Source organism: Saccostrea cucullata, unplaced genomic scaffold (genome assembly GCF_032062105.1).
Source record: "Saccostrea cucullata isolate Sc308-1 unplaced genomic scaffold, CSIRO_AGI_Scuc_v1 ctg772, whole genome shotgun sequence".
In the NCBI taxonomy this organism is placed as follows: Eukaryota; Metazoa; Mollusca; class Bivalvia; order Ostreida; family Ostreidae; genus Saccostrea; species Saccostrea cuccullata.
The window spans coordinates 187,650-210,076 of NW_026925407.1; the positions used below are offsets into that span (position 1 = coordinate 187,650).

The window sequence follows — 22,427 nt, forward strand, 5'->3', positions numbered from 1 at the left end:
GGGTCATGCTCACTTTAAAAGCAAAGTAGGCATTTGTTCTTTGATTCCCTCTATGTCTGTAGAACAAATGAGAATTACAATCCCCCATTTCTCCATTCCCCCATGCGATCTTACGTATTTTTTCAATTTTGCAACTTTTAAGAATCATCATAAATTTGGTTAATCGGGAGGAAAATGAATCAGACCCAAAGTAATTTCCACTGTCGAAATAGAGTAATTGCTTCAAAGCAAAATTAATAGTGAACTACCCGGCAATTGCACATGGACAAGTAAATTGATTCATTTTTTTTAAAATTTACTTATAGCACTGTTTTATCGGTTTTATTGTAAGATTTGGATTTATCTGTAATGTTTCATATTTATTCTGTCACCTGCAATGCCACTTTATATGTAAAAAGTAAATATTCTAGCCCAAGAAATAATTGGTTAAAATGACCCCATGTAAAATTTTCCCGATGTTATATGTTAATATTTACATTTCCAATAAATTTCCCCTATGATTCTTTACAAAATAAAATGCAGTTCATTTTCTCATGAACTACATTAGGTATGTACCACGAATAAGCATGAATATCTCCATTCTTACGTCATAATACCGCACTTGACGTAAAAAATATTATAAACCAACTTTTATTCGCGACGACTTTATTTCGCAATTTACCAGGGGTAAACTCCTTCGCGACGATAATAGTTTTCGCGATAAAGCTTTTTTAAATATGTATTTCATAGACACAGATACTTTAAGGACCGGTTCGCGGCGAGAAATATTCGCGATTACGAACTTCGCGAAAATTTCTCGCACGTGAATAAACAATGGTTTACAGTACAGTGCACACTGTTTTGCTTTAAAAATGATAGCTGAATGGCGTAAATCTATGACAAGTCATCAGAAAAAAAAATGTAAATATAAGAAATGAATTAATTTTTGAAGATTCATGAGGTATATGAACTACAACACTTCACGCCGGTGTAACGACGAAAAGTGACCCCCATAGAATATTGACCAGGGGGTCATTTTTCTACGTAGAAAAATGACCCAGGGTCAATATTCTACGACAAGTAGGGCCATTTTTCGACCGTAGAGAAACATTCCAGATCAGTAATTCTACGACTCCACACACGTTGAAAAATGACCCCCATAGAAATTCGACCCCCTATTTTTTATACAATAAAACCTTATATCTGTGTCTCCTGATATTTTTTTTATACTTTCAAATGTAAGGAGGGGGAATTTTTTTATGTACTTTACACCTGTTCGTTATCTCCATAACCTTTTCCTCTCCTTTCCAACATATATTTGATTGCATATCTTAATATCATCATCGTAATCAACGTATCTGGTATGAACATATTTTTTGGCTTGCAGAATCCCTATGAATAATAATTCATCGAGGAGCTTAAATTTATGAGTAATATAATTTTTGGTGTTCTTTTATCATTCGAAGGTTTTATTCCTAAAATGGCTTGATGTGTTTTTTTATAACCACAAACTATAAGGGGGGCCCCGAATTCATTTTTGAAAATTTTTACAAATCCAAAAACACAGCATAAAAGCAAGAAAAGCAACGTACTTTAATTATATAAATTCAATTCCATTAGCTCGATCTTACATTTAAACTTAAATATCTGTATGCGTTCTGCTTTAAAATACATATTTTTAACTACCTTATATAAGGTACTATACTTGTTCCTGTATATACGGTAAATACCATACACATCGAGAACGCTATTATAATGATAATGATATAAAAAAAATCCCCCAAAACGGGCAAAATTCACAAAAATGAGCTAATCATAGTTTCACAGTCGATAAACTAGGTTTATCGGTTGTAAACTATAGTTTACGGACTGTAAACTATAGTTAACAACGTTAATCTACATTTTACATCTGTAAACCATAGTTAACGCGATAATCTATGTTTCACAACCGTAAACTATACTTAACACCGAAAACAATCATTTGCGATTGTAAAACATAGATTATCTGATCAATACAGTTTCACGATCTGTAAACTATGGTTTACAACTCTTAACTATAGTTAACTGTTAACTGATAAATATAGTTTCACTATTGTGAAACTATGATTAACAACTCTTAACTATAGTTTACGAGTGTAAATTATAGTTTACAAACGTGAATCTATGTTTATCAACAAAATCTATTGTTAACGCTTTATTACAGACAAACTTAGATTAGCATTCGTAAACTAATTAACAACCGTTAAATATAGTTTTACAGATGAAAACTATAGTTAACGAATTGTTAACTATAGTTTACAGTTTGTAAACTATAGTTTACAGTCGATAAACCTAGTTTATCAACTGTGAAACTATGTTTAGCTCATTTTTGTGAATTTGGCGTGCCATATACATCTGAGTTAATAATAGTTCACAGATATCTATAAATTCAAACCCTTTCTTCTGACACTAACGTTGCAAATACAAATGAATTCTTAGTCTATCATGCCATTACTTCGAAATGTATAGTCCTAGCACACACCGTCCAATAGTTAAGGCCAAAGTAATAGTTTGGAATTTTTGTGTAAAAGTGTGTCAAATTCCGAGGTCAAAAGGTCAAAATTGGTTGAACCCAAAGAAAGGTCTTGTCACAAATAAAACGCTTGTGATCAGGAAATATGTCCCATCCAGTCAAAAGTTATTCGACAAGGTTCAAGTTTTTGCGGACAAACAGACTGACGGACGGACAGGTAAAAAACTTGATACTGCAACTACCCCTTGCATTGACCTAATAAAGGCCTCGTGCATGTATTCCGATGTTCTTAAAGCATTGTGACGTCATGTATATTGCAATGTTTACGCCATGGCGCGCTTAATTTGTCTACACCTTACACCCGGTGCATACTTTTCCATAATCAAGTGCAAAAGTGTACACTTGAGGTGTACACCATCTACACCTTGTGCAGGGCATGTGTAGGGATTCGTACCGAAATTTCAATATGGCTGACAAATGCCGTGACGGTAAAACTGCAGAATTTCTTTTTCTGTATTTTGAGATTACTGTAAAGTATTTGATAAGTTGATTGTGATAAATTGGTTTTAGTAATCAAGTGGACCGTGCTTTGTTCATTTTATGGAAAACGAAAAACTTCATAATTTTAAACTAAAAATAAGCAAGTTTGGGTGAATGAGTCTCGAGATATTTTTGACTATGGCTAGATATTTAGTTATAGGGGTAGTTATGGGTAGCTAGGAAATTTTTTTTATTAAAAAATTCTTTGCCTTTTGATAAAATGTTTTGTTTTTGAATGAACTTTTAAAAATGTTCACAACTGCAACAAATTTTTTATCAAAGAAAATCATCAGCAAATAGGATCCCCTCTGTTGGTTGACATTTTGACGTCCATATACTAGTATTATACCCAATTTCACTTGATTATAAGGTGTAAATCGTCTACACCAGGTGTAGTAAGGTGTAGACAAATCAAGCGCGTCCATAGTTTCAACTGCAAAGATGCATGTGCCTAAATCTGTCGATAATAGCTTGTTTTGGACGTTCGAATGTCGAAAACGTGAGATCTTACCCTCGTCCAAATATCGCTTATATTTTAAGACAGTAACCATGTATTTTATATAATTATATATATACCCTCGAAACTTCGTTTACGGGAGCATAGATATAATATGTAAACTGACATTTTTTTCACAATCCAACATTTGTGTTTTTTTTCAATTGGTTAAAAAAAACTCTTAAAATCATCAAATGTACAATGTAAGTACATGTAGAAAGAGGAAAACGATACTACATGCCAATTTTTTGCATGACGAAAACGTTTTTCTAGTTAATCATTTAGGGCTGGGCAAAAATATCGTATAAATATTGTAATATCGATATACCGACAATATGCTGAGACAAAGGACTTTTATTATTGAATATAAAAAAAAATGTAAGAAAGGTTTGTTATGAAGAGATACAGTACGACAGAAGCTTTCTTATGGGTGTATGTCAGAGCATAACATAAAAAAATTATCAACAAGATTTTTTTCTTTTGGTTACTTGTCATAGTTATGTACATTCTGCATATAAAATTAACTTAATATTATGAGAAAATGTCATTTTATATTTCGTTGAAAATATTGCAATACTTATCGCAGTACTGTTAAAAATATCGCAATACAAAATCTCTGGCCAATACCCAGCCCTATAATCATTTGTTATGCTACAACCCCCACTTTGTTAAGCTTTTATTGACACTAGCAAACGACAAAGACATTTTAAAGGTTTTAAGCAAACCACTTTTTGTTTCCCTGGAATCATAGTTCAGAGGCAATTCAATTTAGTGCTTATTTTTACAAACTAAACCATCCCTATTTTTAATGAGAAGTTTCATTCATAGATATGGCACGCCAAATTCACAAAAATGAGCTAAACCTAGTTTCACAATTGATAAACTAGGTTTATCGGTTGTAAACTATAGTTTACAAACCGTTAACTATAGTTTTCAATTGTAAAACTATATTTAACGGTTGTTAACTATAGTTTACGAATGCTAATCTAAGTTTATCTGTCTGTAATGAAACGTTAACAATAGATTTTGTTAATAAACATAGATTCACGTCAGTAAACTATAATTTACGATTATTCACTATAGTTAAAAGTTGTAAACCATAGTTTACAAATCGCGAAACTGTATTTATCAGGTAATCTATGTTTTGCGATCGCAAATTATTGTTTTCGGTGTTAAGTGTAGTTTACGGTTGTGAAACATAGATTATCGCGTTAACTATGGTTTCCAGATGTAAAATATAGATTAACGTTGTTAACTATAGTTTACAGTCCGTAAACTATAGTTAACAACTGATAAACCTAGTTTATCGACTGTGAAACTATGATTAGGTCATTTTTGTGAATTTGGCGTGATAAATATAGTTTCACAAGTTTATCGACTGTAAACTATAGTTTACAAGCCGTTAACTATATAGTTTACAATTCGTTAGCTATAGTTTTCATCTGTAAAACTATATTTAACGGTTGTAAACTATAGTTTACAAATGCTAATCTAAGTTTATCTGTCTGTAATAAAACGTTAACAATAGATTTTGTTGATAAACATAGATTCACGTCTGTAAACTATGGCACGCCAAATTCACAAAAATGAGATAAACCTAGTTTCACAATTGATAAACTAGGTTTATCGACTGTAAACTATAGTTGACAAACCGTAAAATATAGTTAACGATTCGTTAAGTTTTCATCTGTAAAACTATATTTAACGGTTGTTAACTATAGTTTACGAATGATAATCTAAGTTTATCTGTCTGTAATAAGCGTTAACAATAGATTTTGTTGATAAACATAGATTCACGTTTGTAAACTATAATTTACAATCGTAAACTATAGTTAAGAGTTGTTAATCATAGTTTCACAAATGAAACTATATTTATCAGATCGTTAACTATAGTTAACGGTTTGTAAACTATAGTTTACAAATCGTGAAACTGTATTTATCAGATAATCTATGTTTTGCAATCGCAAATGATTGTTTTCAGTGTTAGGTATAGTTTACGGTTGTGAAGCATAGATTATCGCGTTAACTATGGTTTACGGATGTAAAATATAGATTAACGTTGTTAACTATAGTTTACAGTCCGTAATCTATAGTTTACAACCGATAAACCTAGTTTATCGACTGTGAAACTATGTTTAGCTCATTTTTGTGAATTTGGCGTGCCATAGTAAACTATTATATACGATCGTTAACTTTAGTTAAGAGTTGTAAACCATAGTGAAACTGTATTTATCAGATAATCTATGTTTTTCAATCGCAAATGATTGTTTTCGGTGTTAATCATAGTTTACGGTTGTGAAACATAGATTATAGCGTTAACTATGGTTTACAGATGTAAAATACAGATTAACGTTGTTAACTAAAGTTTACAGTTTAAACCTAGTTTATCGACTGTGAAACTATGTTTTGCTCATTTTTGTGAATTTGGCGTGCCATACATAGAAACGAAATATTTTTATAAAATCTGATTTTCTAAGGAAGCGCCCATTTTGGCTCCAGTTTTAAAAATTGGAATCAAAAACGTTAAACTTCCATTACGAATGTTCTTGCAACAAAAAATGACAAGGAGTCATTATTCCACGGGGTCATTTTTCTACAATGCACACGGAGAAAAACGACCCCAAGGCCATAATTTCTACAAAACATAGGTAATCAGAGATTACAGAGCTCACCTCAACGAATGTTGTCTTTAAGTAAGGCAAAGTCACACAATTAACCAACAAAAAGTATACATTCCAAAAATGAAAATATTTTTAAAAGCAATTTTGATCTGATACTTTGAAATAGACCTACATAAAAAATTTAAACTACTTCTTCTTCATGAAAATGTAATGAAAATCCAGCATCTGAAGCAAATTTGAGAGTTTTCATCTCTTGATGCAGCATTTGTGCAAGTTTGGTTTATACAATGTTATATAAGCCTTATAGTTTTTGGTAATAGACCTGCAACCATAACTTTTACCTTGTCTATTATCTGAAAAATGTATGTCCAATTCAGCATCCCAAGCAAGTCCATTAGTGTGCATCCTTAGATGTATCATCCATGCAAGTTTGCTCATTACAGGGTTCATAGTTTATTGGAAATGAAACATGCATCAAAACTAACATTTTCACTCATCCACAAAAAGTAGGTCAGATTCAGCATCCGAAGCAAGCCTGGAAGTATGCATCCTTAGATGTATCATCTATGCAAGACTGGTCATTAAAGAACTCATAGTTCATTGGAAATGAAACCTGCACCAAAAACTTTTAACTATTCACTCAACCGGAAAATGTAGGTCAGATTCAGCATCCGAAGCAAGCCTGGTAGTGTGCATCCTTAGATGTATCATCCATGCAAGTTTGGTCAACATAGGGCTTAAAGTTACTTGCAAATGAAACCTGCACCAAAAACATTAACTTGTTCGCTCAACTGGAAAATGTAAGTCAGATTCAGCATCCGAAGAAAGCCCGGTAGTATGCATCCTTAGATGTATCATCCATGCAAGTTTGGTCAACATAGGGCTTATAGTTACTTTGAAATGAAACCTGCACCAAAAACTTTAACCTGTTCTCTCAACTGGAAAATGTAGGTCAGATACAGCATCCGAAGCAAGCCTGGCAGTATACATCCTTATATGTATATTCCATGCAAGTTTGGTCAACATAGGGCTTATAGTTACTTGGAAATGAAACCTGCACCAAAAACTTTAACCTGTTCACTCAACCGGAAAATGTAGGTCAGATTCAGCATCCGAAGCAAGCCCTGTAGTATGCATCCTTAGATGTATCATCCATGCAAGATTGGTCAACATAGGGCTTATAGTTACTTGGAAATGAAACCTACACCAAAAACTTTAACGTCAAAAAGGTCAGATTCAGCATCCGAAGCAACGGTAGTATGCATCCTTAGATGTATCATCCATGCAAGTTTGGTCAACATAGGGCTTATAGTTACTTGGAATTGAAACCTGCACCAAAAACTTTAACCTGTTCACTCAACGGAAAATGTAGGTCAGATTCAGCATCCGAAGCAAGCCCGGTAGTATGCATCCTTAGATGTATCATCCATGCAAGTTTGGTCAACATAGGGCTTATAGTTACTTGGAAATGAAACCCACACCAAAAACTGCACCAAAAATGTTAACCTGCTCCAAAAACATTAACCTGGTAATTCCTTTGCTGAAATTGCAGCATCTGAAACTTTGACTGGTACAATAAAACACACTAAAACCATCTTCCATGCATGTCTAATCAGTATAGGACACAGAAGTAACTAAAAAGAAAACTGCTCCAAAAAACTTAACCTTAACCTGGGACGCCGACGCCGACGCCGACACCGACACCGAGGGTATCACATAAGCTCCCCCCAACTTCGTTGAGGTGAGCTAAAAAGGGTTATTTTACTACGTAGAATATTGACCAGGGGGTCAAATTTCTACGTAGAAAAACGACCCCCGGTTAATATTCTACGGGGGTCACTTTTCGTCGTTACACCGGCATATTTAACGCGCTTCATGAAATATGCCGGCGTGAAGCGTCGTAGTTCATAACCTCATGAATCTTCAAAAATTAAATTCATTTCTTAAATATTAAATACATTTATAATATAAACACGTACCTCTTTATCTTGCACTAGTTGACAAATGACACTGTAGCGGAACATTTTTCGTGTATATTTACTTTTCTGTGTCATTTACACCGGTCATTATTAAAGAGAAAAAGGACCATCCCCCTGTAACAGCATACCATTAGTCTTGAGATCAATTATGTCTCCTCAAATCTACCTGTCAAATTTGTGACAAAGCAAACGGAAAGGAAAAAAAATATGACTGGGTGACCGTGACATGAATGTCTCCCCAGACGAACATGTTTAAATTGAACGTCTGGTGTGTGAAAATAACAATGAATGGAAATTAAAAAAAATGTATTTATATCATATTAGTGTCTTTGTCTTTTCTTATTTTAATAGTTGATACCAAAACTATTCATATATGAAAATGGTGACCACCCACAAGCACAGCCAAAAAAAAAAAAAAAAATAAATAAATAAAAAATGAAAAAAATGTTAAAAATTTAAAATTTTCAAAGACTTCATGGCAAAAACTTTAATATTTAATGAAACATATGGATATAATGAACAGTATTCAAGGTCAAAAGTCCATGAAAAAATTTCAAAAAGGAGCATAGTAAACACAGACCTCCAAAACATCAGAGGTGGGATCAGGTGCCATGGAGGAGTGAATATCCCCTGTCGACCGGTCAAACCCGCCGTGTGCTTCTGGTCATAATCGAGAAATAACGGAAAATTCCGTCGTCAATTCAGTGTATAAATAATGGACTAACAATTAGTATGAAAAACGTCAGCCTATGGTGGCATATTTCTGCCCCCTACTTGCAAGATAAATTATGTTAACATGCAAGAAAATTATGTCAACATGGAAGATAATTATGTCAACATGCAAGATAATTATGTTGACATGCAAGTTACAAATCTTGTAAGAGAATTTGATTTTAATATGGTTGAAATCACTTACATACGTACGCCCTAATCTGACATCATAAATGAAAGATGCAACATAATTATGCAAGATGCGTTTAACGTATGTTAACATGCGTAATATTCATGCAAGATATTTATGTCAACATGCGAGTTAATTATGAAGAGATGCAACATATTTATGTGAGCATGCAAGTAAATTAAGTTAACATGCTAGATACTTATGTTAACATGCGAGATAATTATGTAGACATGCGTAATATTTATGTTCCCATGCTACTTATCTATGTCAACATGCGAGTTATATTTTATATACAATATAATTACGTCAACATGCAAGATAATAATTTGCATATCAACATACACATCTTGCACTCAACATATTAATTATCTTGCATGTTGACATAAATAAGTCCCATGTTGGCATGATTTTCTTGCATGTTAACATAAATAAGTTGCATGTCTTCATAATTATTTTGCATGTTGACATAAATAAGTCGCATGTCTACATAATTATGTTGCATCTTGCATCTACGATGTCAGATACAGGCGTTAGTAAGTAAATCTAATCATATTTAAATTACATTTTCTTATAAACTTGGTAACTTGCATGTCAACATTCAAGTTAATCATGTTGACATGCATCAAATCATATTTAAATTACATTTTCTTATAAGATTGGTAACTTGCATGTCAACATGATTAACTTGCACGTTGACATAATAATGCTGCATGTTAACATAATTTATCTTGCATGTAGGGGGCAGAAATATGCCACCATATCAGCCAGCATTTGACTCAATGATAAATTGTATTTTCTGACAAGGCCATTGTATCGACATAGAACTTACGAAATGATGACTGTAAACGAGACTGCTGATATTCTTGTTTCATCAACTTGCCTGACAATAATGTACCTCGTTTTAGAAATTGTTCACATGTAGAGCATGCTCTTGCGTATCGAATCAACTGAGATACATAAACCTAAAATGGACGTATTCTGTAAGTCATCAATATAAAGCCATACATACCGAAAATCGTCCCATTAATATAATTGTTTATGATCAAACACAATCTGCCATGGAACTTGATGTCATAAGACAGCAAAACATGTACCTAGGTAGGTATGCTTCTCTATGTTATCACCTTCAGCTTTGTGCCACAAGGGAAGAAGTCACTGTAATACTATAGTTAACTCGGTAACAAATAACCTCTGATTGTAAATAAAACACAGGGACAAGTAACCCAGTAAATCAAAAATAATCTTGTGAATATTTATTCCAAGTTTTAATTGTTGACTCAAATAGAGCAAGAAAAAAATTACATATTTTATTAAAATGTGAAAATTGAAACCCTTCAACAATTAATTAAGTGAAACCGAATTTTAAGGTTACACAAAATATGATTAGGTTATTGTTAAATTGTAGGAGGGTTCTGGGAATGGTTAAAAAATGATTACCTAATTTGGTCTTCAAAGTGCAAAGAAAAAAAAAACGTTGTAACTAAATTCTGAAACCTGATTACGCATCTACAGGATATTCCCAAACACTTTTCAAAATTTAAATGGGCTACGGCGAAAACTGTATAGTCGTTACGGAAACCAGGTTTTTTTTTCGGGGAAACGAAATATTTGGATCTAAAACCTTATTGCGTATCTACAGGACAATCCTAATCACAGAGGCACTGTGGACACTGAGCTCACTAAATGATATCCTCGACTTCCATATAGTTACCGCGGTATAATGAAGAATTCCAGCTTTCCTCAGATCAAAAAGTAAAATACGAGATGCACATTGACATTATTTAACAAAGAATTTGTGAAAGCATCATTAGATTTTATTTACTGATATAGGAGGAGAGTTGCGGATAAGAGAAGGATTCTATTCAGTATTATAGAAAAAATGAAAGTTTTCATGTTTTCAATAGGAAATCCAAAATATGTGTACGATCAAAAAGTAGAATAGGAGATGCACAAAGACCCTATGTAACAAAGATTCTGTGAAATTTCCATTACGTATCATTCAGTGGTACAAGAGGAGTTCATGCGGATAGAAGATGGGTATCCAAAGCGTAACAGATCACTATATACCATCCCACTTTTCAATCGGGGTATAAAAATAAGTCATGATAGGTTAGAAAATACTACCGAAATCTTTGTTCCAGCCTCTTTTAATTTTGTTTTCCAAAAGGAAAAAATAGACTCCCGAAAGAGAGGGTTGTATTCAACACTCATTCAAGTAACACTGATATAAAAGATATTTATAGATAAATTAACTAACAAATATTTCAAACGAATGAATTTTTAGTGTGTAAAAATGTAGGAGGTAATTAGAGGTCTACTAGTTAGAGTTCGTAGTTTTTCTTGCTTTATCGATAATTAGTTTATTTAATAAAATATATGATGCACTGAAATTTATGAAGATAACGATCAGTATTCAATCTCAAAAGTCAATATAAACAATACAAATCAGGAGTGGAGCAAACATGAACAAGTGCACGTGGGATCAGTTGCAATGGAAGAGTGAGCATCTCCTGCCGGTCGATGATACCCTTTGTATGCTTTTTGCCATGATTGGAAAATATAGGGAAAATCCGTGATTAAAAAAGTGTGTAAGTAATGGCCTAATAATTCGTATGTTAAACGTCAGTCAGCATTTGCTTTAAAGAGATACATTGTATTAACTATAACAAGACCATTGTATCGACCATAAAACTTACGAAATAATGACTTAATATTCTCGTTTCATCAACTTGTTTGTGTATAACCTCGTTTTAGAAATTGTTCATACGTAGAACACGGCCTTGCATATCGAATCAACTGAGAGATATGCAGGCAATAAGGGCATATTGTTTCATTAGTTTACATTTTAGTGAGGAGTAAAGAAAGAGTCTAGCTAGAGCATATATTTGAATCCGTTGCGTATTTTTGGTCAAGATTTTTATGAAGTTTTGGAATCTATTTTAGATACTAGTATATGGTACATGTAATTCAAATTCATTTTAATTTTAGGAATAAAATGTGGCAAAACATTATTTAAAGAAAGTTACACCTACATGTATCTTTTACATTTATAAACTTAATATATTGTCCGACCTTATAGTACCCAAGATTGCTATCACACTAAGTAACTGAATACAGACAAGGTCGTAAAACATTTCTTTATCGATAATGAACATTTTCATTCGTGATGACTCCGACTTCTGAAATGTTAAAATTGAATATATCAGATGTGTAAACCACATCGCTCAGGGGAAATTACTATCAACCGTTAACAACCACGTTGATGAGGTATTTTAGGAATACACTGATAACTTATGATAAACCATGTTTGTCCAGCAGATGATTCATTTTCTATCTTAAAAGCAAGACTTCTTTTGAACACTGGACAAGGAAAAAATGAAGATAACAAATGGTGATCAATTTAATAAATATAGTAAACAGAACAAATAATGAACAGGATATATAAAGCACGAACGTCTGGAACACGAGAGGTGGGATCAGGTAATCAAAGAGAAGCAAGCATCCCCTGTCGATCGTTTAAACCTGTCGTTAGCGCCCTCTGTATTAATCAGGTAAAAGAATACAAATCTAGGTTTCGTGCAGATGTCAACTTTGATAGTTGACAGAAGTCAAAGATTTTTTTTAAATGAACTTTTGATGGTAAAAATATGGCTAAATTAATCCACAAGGGCGAGCAACTCTTTATGCGAAATAAGTATACATTTCATTTCTTTAAATAACGCAATAGTCTAATTCTCCGATCTATCATTATTGTTATCGGAGAGCTACATTTCCGCATCAAAGTCCGTATTATATGCATTACATACCTCGTATGTAGGTGTATATTTTTTTTATATATTCCTACGGCCATCGGAATATATTTTTTATCAAACGAGGTTTTCAAAATGGCTAAGTCGAAAAAATGCCCTACAGATCCACCTAAATTACTTTTTTATAGGGGGAAAACACGTTCAGTTTAAACAAACTGAAGTATCCTTAATACAATAAAAAAAAATACAATTCCTTCTACCAAAAAAGGTTTACATGATTTTGTGGAAGTAAAACATCTTAGGTATTATTTTCCCAAATTTTGTTTAAAAAAAAAATCTATAAAATCTGAGATATTGGCTTCAAAGCAACGAATAATTCAAAACATTAAAGAATTGAATTAGCAAATGGATTTGCATTATTTTGGCAGCTGCAAAGTTGGTAAACGACTCTGCAATAGCCAATATGAATATTTTCCCCTGTGGTCAGTAATTGTAAAAAAATAAAAATGGGAAATGACTAATCAGTTAATTGTTACATATGGTATTGTAATGAGATAGTTTATATGTACTTAATCCATTATATCATGAGGGAAAATATGATAGAAGCAGTTTTTAATTTGACGTCCTTGGAAACTGGATCCTTCAATGAGATTTTAACCATTTGATGGAGTAAATGTTGCCCTTTTTTTGGTTTCATAGAATATATGGAGTTTTTTTTTTAATACAACTGTGTCAAGATGAAATTTGTGTTTCGAAGGCATTTTTTAAAAGCATGAATGTTGAGGAGTTGGCATTTCGATTTTCGAATTGCTTCTGATTATACATTTATATAACTATTGTTTGAATGAATATGGTGAACGTGTCGATTAGCGAATGAGAATAAACACCATTGTTTTACGTGGCAATCTATTGACGGAATCAAATTACAATTTTACAAACAGTACACTCTGTAATTAATCTTATAATAAATAAAGTTACTTGATCTTTTATAAAATATAATGAAATAAGATGATACAGTACGGAACAAACGACCAGCAATTACCTTTGTATATCTCAACAGCACTTAACATTACAATATCAAATGAACAGGTCTAACATTGAGAGCCTGTACATCCGTTTCATATTTGGATACTTAAAGATGCACAGACACAGATTTAAAATTAACATTTTCTCAAATTTTCTGTATAACATTACGACTTATATATTACAACAGCAAATATATATAATAAATATCTTTTTCATCTCGAAGTTATTGAAACTTCGAATTTCTGGACGGATTTGATTGACACGTCCTTGCACTTTCAAAAACTATAACTGTATTCTTAATACTTAACAAAAGTGGCAATTTTGTTGTATATTAATGAAAAATATTATAACTATAATCTAAAAAAATCAGAGTAAAAATATTCGAAATGAAAACATACTCACAGTATATTGTCAGTCCGTACTCAGTGATGGTGTGCAGACTTTAACAATTAAACACACCCGATGAATCATAAACAAATAACAAAAATAGAGCTCATGCCCATGGGCCAATGTTAACAAAAAAAAAAAAAAAAAAAAAAAAAAAAAAAAACAAAAAAAAAAAAAAAAAAAAAAAAAAAAAAAAAAAAAAAAAAAAAAAAAAAAAAAAAAAAAAAAAAAAAAAAAAGTTTGTACAAAACACTGAGCACGGACTAACGACACTAGTGAGGTGTTTTACTTTGGAAATTTTCTACTCTGAATTTTCTTTCTCAGTTGATTCGATACGCAAGAGCACTCTCTACGTATGATTAATATTTAAAATGAAGTAAGTTATTGACAAACTACTTAATGAAGTAAGAATTTTTTTCCCAATCATGACAAGGAGCACACGGAGGGTGTGAATGGTCAGTAGGGGATGTTCACTCCTCCACGGCACACGATCCAGCCTTTGATGTTTTTATAGGTCCGTGTTTGGTGATCGATCGTTTGTTTAATGGACTTTTGAGCTTGAATACTGTTCGTTCATCATTAAGTTCCCATGTACCTATGTACCTCTAATGTTTTCAGTATTTACTTTGCACCCTGTCTGAATTGTTTAAATGAAATTCTGTGCTTGTTTACCGTTCGTTATCTCTATATTTCATTGCGTAACAACATCTGCACTACTGTTGAGCTCAAAAATATTATCACATATTTTTTGTACAATAAAATTTATTTACTTTTCTGAAACTTTAATGGAACATTATTTAAACCTAAAAAATATAACATTTGTTCTTTTGAAACGCAGTTGTACATATTAAGTAACCTTCAAAACTGTAAAAAAAAAAAAAAAAAAAAAAAAAAAAAATTCAATTTAAATGGAAAATGAACAAGGTTCAAATGGCTATCAGCTATGAATACATCAAACGATCTAAATTGTCCAACTTTGATTCACGTTAAAATTATGATTTTGTTCGTCAGTCTTATTCGATCATAACTGGGGTCATAGTAAGTTCATGTTGTGCCTCAATGGTCACAGATGAAATGATGACAGCAGAAATATTTAAACCAAAATAAGGTATTCAGGATACTTCTTAAAGTTTTGCTGGTATTTTTTATCTTCCTGCTAGCAATCTTGTATCCGCTTTCAATTTGACTTTTTTTAAAAAAGGGGATCAAATTTAGGCAATCGATAATATGAAGTGCCCTCCAATATGCATGTACACGGATATAGATGCGTGATTTCTCATTGAATCGTTTCGTAATCGGAAGCAATATCCCGTTGTGGTTTAACCCTAGTGTACATTCAGGGTAACGTCTTTCACAAAGGATATTTGGTACAAGTTGCATTAACAAGTACGTACTTCCTCGATGAAAAGTGAACACATTTTACCTTATTTAATGATGAATTCAAAGTAGAACCACATTTTAGCCATGAGGACTTTGGATTGCTTCAAAGGAATACTCAAAGACCGCGATCCAAGCAACCTTTCAGTAGAAAACATCAATGCTGAGCTACTGGATCGAAACTGGTCTGGAGTTATTTTTCTAACCATTCTTTTAGTTATTGGGGTCTGTGGAAATGTGACTGTTTTACTAACGTACGGACTGAAGTTCAAGCGAGGAACCAATTACCGCTTTTATGTACTGTTTCTTGCCATGTTGGACACCGGGAACTGCATCATCGGAATACCTTGGTGTTTAGTGTACATGTTACGTCCTCTGACGTTTCCCTCGGACGTATTTTGTCGTGGCGGACTGTTTGTGAGTTTTGTGTTGTCTGTGACAGGTGCAGGAGGGCTGGTGCTCATTGCCTTTGACAGATACCGAAAAATATGTTGGCCCCTGAAGAAACAGATTAATATAAAAAATGCCAAGCGCAGTGTTCTTGTAATTATTGTGATATCTGTACTTTCAACATGGTTTACGCCATTTTTGTACGAACTTAATAAACTTCCCCTTTCTGCCACCGGGGAGAATGGCTATAAGTGTTTTCTTGCAACAAATTCTATAGCCAATTCCCTTTCAAAGGGATTTTATATTATTCTCGGTATGGTGTTTCTAACAATAAGTACCACCTTAACAATTCTATATTATTTTATCATGAAGAAAGTGAAGACTCATTCAAAAAGTTTTTATAATAAAAAATCCAAATCAAATAACAACGATACCTTTGGTCGTCGAACTTCAAACTTACATACCCGGAAAACCACCTTAACTTTCTGTATGATCACTACTGTATATATTTTGACAACCCTGCCTCACATTGTGGGTGGTCTTGTGTTTCACTTTGACGAATATCTAGAGTGCAGGATGAGTTCCATAACTCACAATGTTTTCTACTTCTTCTACTGGACTGTGTACATAAATAACGTTGCTAACCCTTTCATTTACGGTCTCTCTGATGAGAGATTCAGGGGGATCATAAGATACGTGATAACGTACGCTGTTCTCTCCCCTTTCAAGGCTTCCAAGAAGAGACTACCATCTGCATCCTTCTCTGTTTCAATTGATAACAATGATCAAAAGAATAAAATTGAAGCCGAAAATGACATTCATAACAAAAATGCCGACGCAATTAGTGTTGTGTCTAAAGAATTTGCAATAAAAACAAACGGAGATGACGTTGACAACGTATATAAAGCAAACACGGAACAGGTGACACAATAAATATTTACAATGTAGCTGTAAAAGAAATTATTTTATGCAGTCAGCAAGACTAGTTTAAATATAGTTCAGCGATTTATGTGATTTTTAAGCTTAGTGCCAAACAATATGAATTGTACATAAAAGTTTGATTTGATGTGAATGAAAATAAATTCAAGTCACATGCCTGTAACTTCCTTGTAATTTTTGGCAGTTTTTTTCTTGGTGCATCTAAGTACTCAGAGAATATACACAAGAATATACTTCCGAGTTCCTATAGAACTCATTGTCAGTATACAGTGTAAATATATTGAATGAAGAAACACGCTAGAAAACACCTTTGTAGCGATATATAACTGGGAGGGGGCCTTTTCACAAGCATCTTTCAGTTCAGCATTATTGTGTTAAGAAAAAAGAGGATCAGTTGTCTTCGAACTTTTTTGTATTGTAAATATAAATAAACTTGACAATGTTTTTTTTAAATAATCGGGAAAATGGTTTAGATAAGTAAAATAAATCATATTAACAGCAAAAATGTCAATTCTTCATTCATGATTTCAGTTAAAATACTTTTTTGTAATATCCTGCGAAGTGATATTTAGCTGTATAGGTTTATAATTAAAGGTAAAGAAAAATGTCGAATTTATTCTAAAGATATTGGAAAGTTCACAATTTATTGATCAGATAATTCAGAAAAATAATATCTGTGTACTTGTTCCTCTGGCACTACTAATTGTAATCTATTACGTTATGTCACCGATAACCTGTGGAGGAAGTTGGAATCTTTATTTCAAAAGCAAATCTAAAATACTGTAAAAGCTGTAACAGTTAATTTGGGAATGTATCGTGACTCCCACAAATGTTCATATTTCATGTTTCGTGGCTGGGAAAACTAGTTTTATGCAATGATAATGCATGGGTTAAACTATAAAATAGATTTCAGGCAATAATGTTAATAGCTATGAACAATTTGTACATTTTGCATAGGAGTGTATTACATGTTTTACGATTTTCAGCAATAATTTATCAGAATATTTATTTGTCTGTGAACTTTTAAATATATTAAAAAGACTAGTTTATAGAGAACCTTGTTAATAGATGTTCGTTAATCATCTACCACGTTGAGAGTGGCGAGCGTAAGTTCCGATGACGAATGTACATGATCAAGACTACATGTTCTAGAATATATTACACATGTACAAGTGCACTCCATACGTTATGCAAAATAATCACGTGATATTACATAATTATACATGGGTTTTCTATTTTCTAATCCAAATATTTTAATATTTTCCTTTTTTAAAAAATAAGATTTCGTCAAAGTTCAACATGTCCAAAAAATTATTTTTACAATAGCTCCAAAACTATGTGAGCTATAAAGTTGAAACTTTTACAGTTTATAAATATATCATTGATTAACAGATAGACAGTACCACTTGATAAAAAATACTTAATTAGAACAAAATATTTATTGAGAAAAATTATTCTTTTTAAAAATGCATATAGTTTTGAAAAATATACCTAATTATTTCCGTGCTTTTAGTGAAAGCCATCATTGCAGAAACAATATATATTTATCAATGAAGGGCAAGTTGGACTTGAATAACCTCTGGAAAGTTGTTTTCTGTGTTAACTTTGTCCAAATATTAAGACTTGAAAGTGAAAGTACATTGCAAATGGCGGATTCTATAGGGTCCTGTCTTTATAAATGGCATGCTTTCAATAACTGTCTTTCAGATAACATTCACATCCAACTTGCCCTTCATTGATAAATAGAGAATATTACATACTAAAATCCATATCATATGTCACATCAGCCCGAGTGGTCCCATATCAGCCCGAGGGCCGAAGGCCCGAGGGCTGATATGGGGCCCGAGGGCTGATGTGACATATGATATGGATTTTAGTATGTAGTATTCTATTTATCATATATTTAAAATACTTTAATGTGCGAGTTCATGTATTGTCATTGAAGAATGTTTCGTGCTTGTTTATGACATTTTTGTTTAAAATCTAAAAGAGCCAATTTTCGGTAACTGGAAAAAAATAAGACCACAGATGTCATTAAAGAAATATTTTACATGATTATTTAAGTAAAATCTAGTAAATTAACGTTTGAACTTAATACAAGCGTTACTTCCGGTTTGATATGGATTTTCGGCCCGCCGGTCCGATACGTGATATGGATTTTCGGACCGGGCCGTGATATGGGGTATTGTGACGTCACCCGTATCACACCGTGCAGAATCGGTGTATTTACTACTAAGTATATGATAAACATGCATATATTATTTCTGCAATGATGGTTTTCACAAAGGAAAGAAGGTGCAATTTACTTAAAATATGCACATTTTTAAATACAATTTTTCTCAAAAACTATCTTTTTTTATTTAAAATATTTGTTTTCAAGTGATACTTTATATCTATTAATTAATGATGTATTTATAAACTGTTAAAGGTTTAACTTCACATAGTTTTGGAGCAATTGGAAAAATAAATTTTTAGACATGTTGACCTTTGACGAAACCGTAAGGGAATTCCCCGGTATTTCCCGCGTTCAAGAAGCACACGGCGATTATATAACCGGTCGACCGGGGATGCCCACTCCTCCATGCCACCTGATATCCCAACTCTGACGATTTAGATGCCCGTGTTTACTTTGCTCCTATTTCGTATTTCTTTAATGGACCTTTGAGCTTGGATAATGTTCGGTATCTCATATTCACTTTCATATATCGGTATCTTAAAACCATCTCAACCAATCAGATATGAGTTCTCTGAACCGATTTTGATTTTTATCAATGTTACATTAATTAACATACAAGTAATGTTTTGATATAAAGATGCCGTTAGTCCTAAGGTTCCCTTCTTGTATATGAAAGCACTAGTTTGATGGGTTGAACAATACGAGTGATCATTAATATCCACAACACATCCGCATAGCGCGATACATCATTTACAACAGGATTCCATATTTATTGTCCCCCGCTTTCGCGAAAGCGAGGGGACACTAAATCTCATTCGTCTGTCCGTCTGTCAGTCTGTCCGTCTGTCAGTCTGTCCGTCACAAAAACTTTAACCTTGCCCATAACTTTTGATTTAGTAGAGCTATGACTTTCATATTTCACTTGTATATTCCTTGTGACAAGACCTTTCTTTGGGTACCACCAAATTTAACCTTTTGACCTTGACCTTGGAGTTTGACCCACTTTTACACAGAAATTTCAAACTTTTACTTTGGCCATAACTTTTGAATGGAAGGTACTAGGACTTTCATATTTCACAAATGTATTGTTTGTGGCAAGACCTTTCATTGGATACCAACAATCTTGACCTTTTGACCTTGACCTTGGAGATTTACGTACTTATGAAAAAACGTTAACCTTGACCATAAGTTTTGAACGGTCAGGACTAAGGCTTTCGTTCTTCACATAAGTAATCCTTGTGAGAAGACCTTTTATTGGATACCAAGAACTTTTACCCTTTGACCTTGACCTTGGAGATTTAACTACTTTTTAAAAACTTTAACCTTGGTCACAACTTTTAAACAGTAGATACTAGGACTTTTATATTTCACATATGTATTCCTTGTTGCAAAACATTTCATTGGATACCAACAACCTTGATCTTTTGACCTTGACCTTGGAGATTTATATACTTGTGAAAAAACTTTAACCTTGACCATAACTTTTAAACGGTGAGGGCTAGGGCTTTCGTACTTCACCTATGTAATCTTTTTGAGAAGATCTTTCATTGAATACCAAGAACTTTTACCCTTGGACCTTGACCTTGGAGTTTTAACTACTTTAAAAAAAACTTTAACTTTGGTCACAACTTTTGAAGGGTAGATACTAGGACTTATATTTCACATATGCATTCCTTGTTGCAAGACATTTTATTGGATATCAACAACTTTGACCTTTTGACCTTGACCTTAAAGATTTACGTACTTATGTGAAAACTTTAACCTTGACCACAACTTTTGAACCTTAAGGGCTAGGACTTTCATACTTCACATATGTAATCCTTGTGAGAAAACCTTTCATCAACAACTTTGACCCTTTGATCTTGACCTTGGAGTTGACCTACCGGTACTTTTAAAAAACATTAACTTTGGCCGTAACTTTTTAACGGTCAGGAAAAGGGTTTTCATCCTTCAATGATAATTTCTATGAAATGACATATGATAGGATGTTCATATTAGACACAATATGTCATAAAAAATAACATCTCACCAACAAACACACCGAAAGCGGGGGACCACAATTCTTTGAATTTGCTTGTTACCTTTCATTCATATTATAAAAAGAAATATGAGTAGACAAAGAATGCTTTCATGGGGAAAATATAAAAGTAAACCAAGTCTAATTCAGTCATAGTATTTTCATTTAAGCAATTTTCCCTAAAAAATAACTTATCTCACACTATATGCTTTTAGGGTAAATCTAACCTCCGTCAATATTTAACAATTAATTTTAGCTCCACTGCTCAACGAACAGAAGAGCTTATGAGATAGTAATGTGCCCGACTGTCCGTCCGTCTAGCTGTCTGTCAGTCTGTAAACAATTTTTAAAAAAATGCTACTCCTCGGACTCCCCCAGTTTTGGTCCGATTTTAATATAAATTGGCACACAAGTAGATTACACTAAAGTACAAAATTCTCTTTAATTGTCGGTTTTTGATTTCAATGAATGATATTGCCATGGTTACTAAAACAGACATTTCTATGAGATGTTTTTCAAAATGCTACTCCTCCTAAAGTTTTGGTCTGATGTAAATATAGCTTGGCACACAAGTAAAGTCTACTAAGATACATGTATATAATTCTGTGTATCAGTTTTTGATTTCGATGAACGGTGTTGCCATGGTTACAAAAAATAGAAATTTCTTTGAAATATTTTCAAAAAGAAGATACATAATTCTCTTTATTCGGTTTTTGATTTCGATGAATGGTGTTGCCATGGTTAACAAAAATAGAAATTTCTTTAAAATATTTTTAAAATGCTTCTCCTCCTAAAGTTTTAGCCTGATTTTAATAAATTTTCAATGACAAGAAAATGACTAAACCAATTATCATTTATTTATTTTTGTTTTATTTATAGTCGATGCAAAGTTTACAATTCAAAGCTTAAGGCTACTTTTCTTTTTCTTCGTTATAATTATAAACCAGTAGAGCTACAGACTCGTCAGAGACTTCTGGTTTCTAAAATTTATCATTTTAGCAGTATGTTTTCTAAGATGATGATGATACAAGTATTTCAGCTAGGTATGACATATACCCGTATTTTGGCGTTGTTAGAAAAAAAACCACAGGATTCTATGCTTTTGCAAACTATACATAGCTCATAAGGACGGATCCAGGATTTGCAGTTGGAGGAAAGGAGCTTAGAAAAGTTAAGTGACCCCCCCCCAAAAAAAATCCATCTATTATAATTTATGAACATGCTTTATATAGTGCAAACATGATCAAGCAGGATCCTCTTGACAATAAGTAAACACAAACCACAGAATCCGTTCTCATAATACTTCAAATTCAAATTGTCTGGCTTTGTAAGGGGTTC

At 32.8% G+C, this 22,427-nt stretch overlaps 2 protein-coding genes across 2 annotated transcripts in view; both read left to right on the forward strand.

The window, feature by feature from the left end:
- Positions 1 to 22,427, forward strand: part of LOC134268771 (uncharacterized) — a 209,676-nt gene that overhangs the window by 176,590 nt on the left and 10,659 nt on the right. The window lies entirely within an intron of this gene.
- LOC134268769 (trace amine-associated receptor 3-like) lies at positions 15,404 to 17,052 on the forward strand. The gene has a single exon (XM_062751011.1). It carries the CDS (start codon positions 15,655 to 15,657, stop codon positions 16,888 to 16,890), a length of 1,236 nt encoding a protein of 411 aa, XP_062606995.1. The 5' UTR covers positions 15,404 to 15,654; the 3' UTR covers positions 16,891 to 17,052.

Excerpts from the sequence above, each read along its gene's own strand:
- LOC134268769 (XM_062751011.1), top strand. The coding sequence starts at position 15,655 with ATGAGGACTTTGGATTGCTTCAAAGGAATACTCAAAGACCGCGATCCA.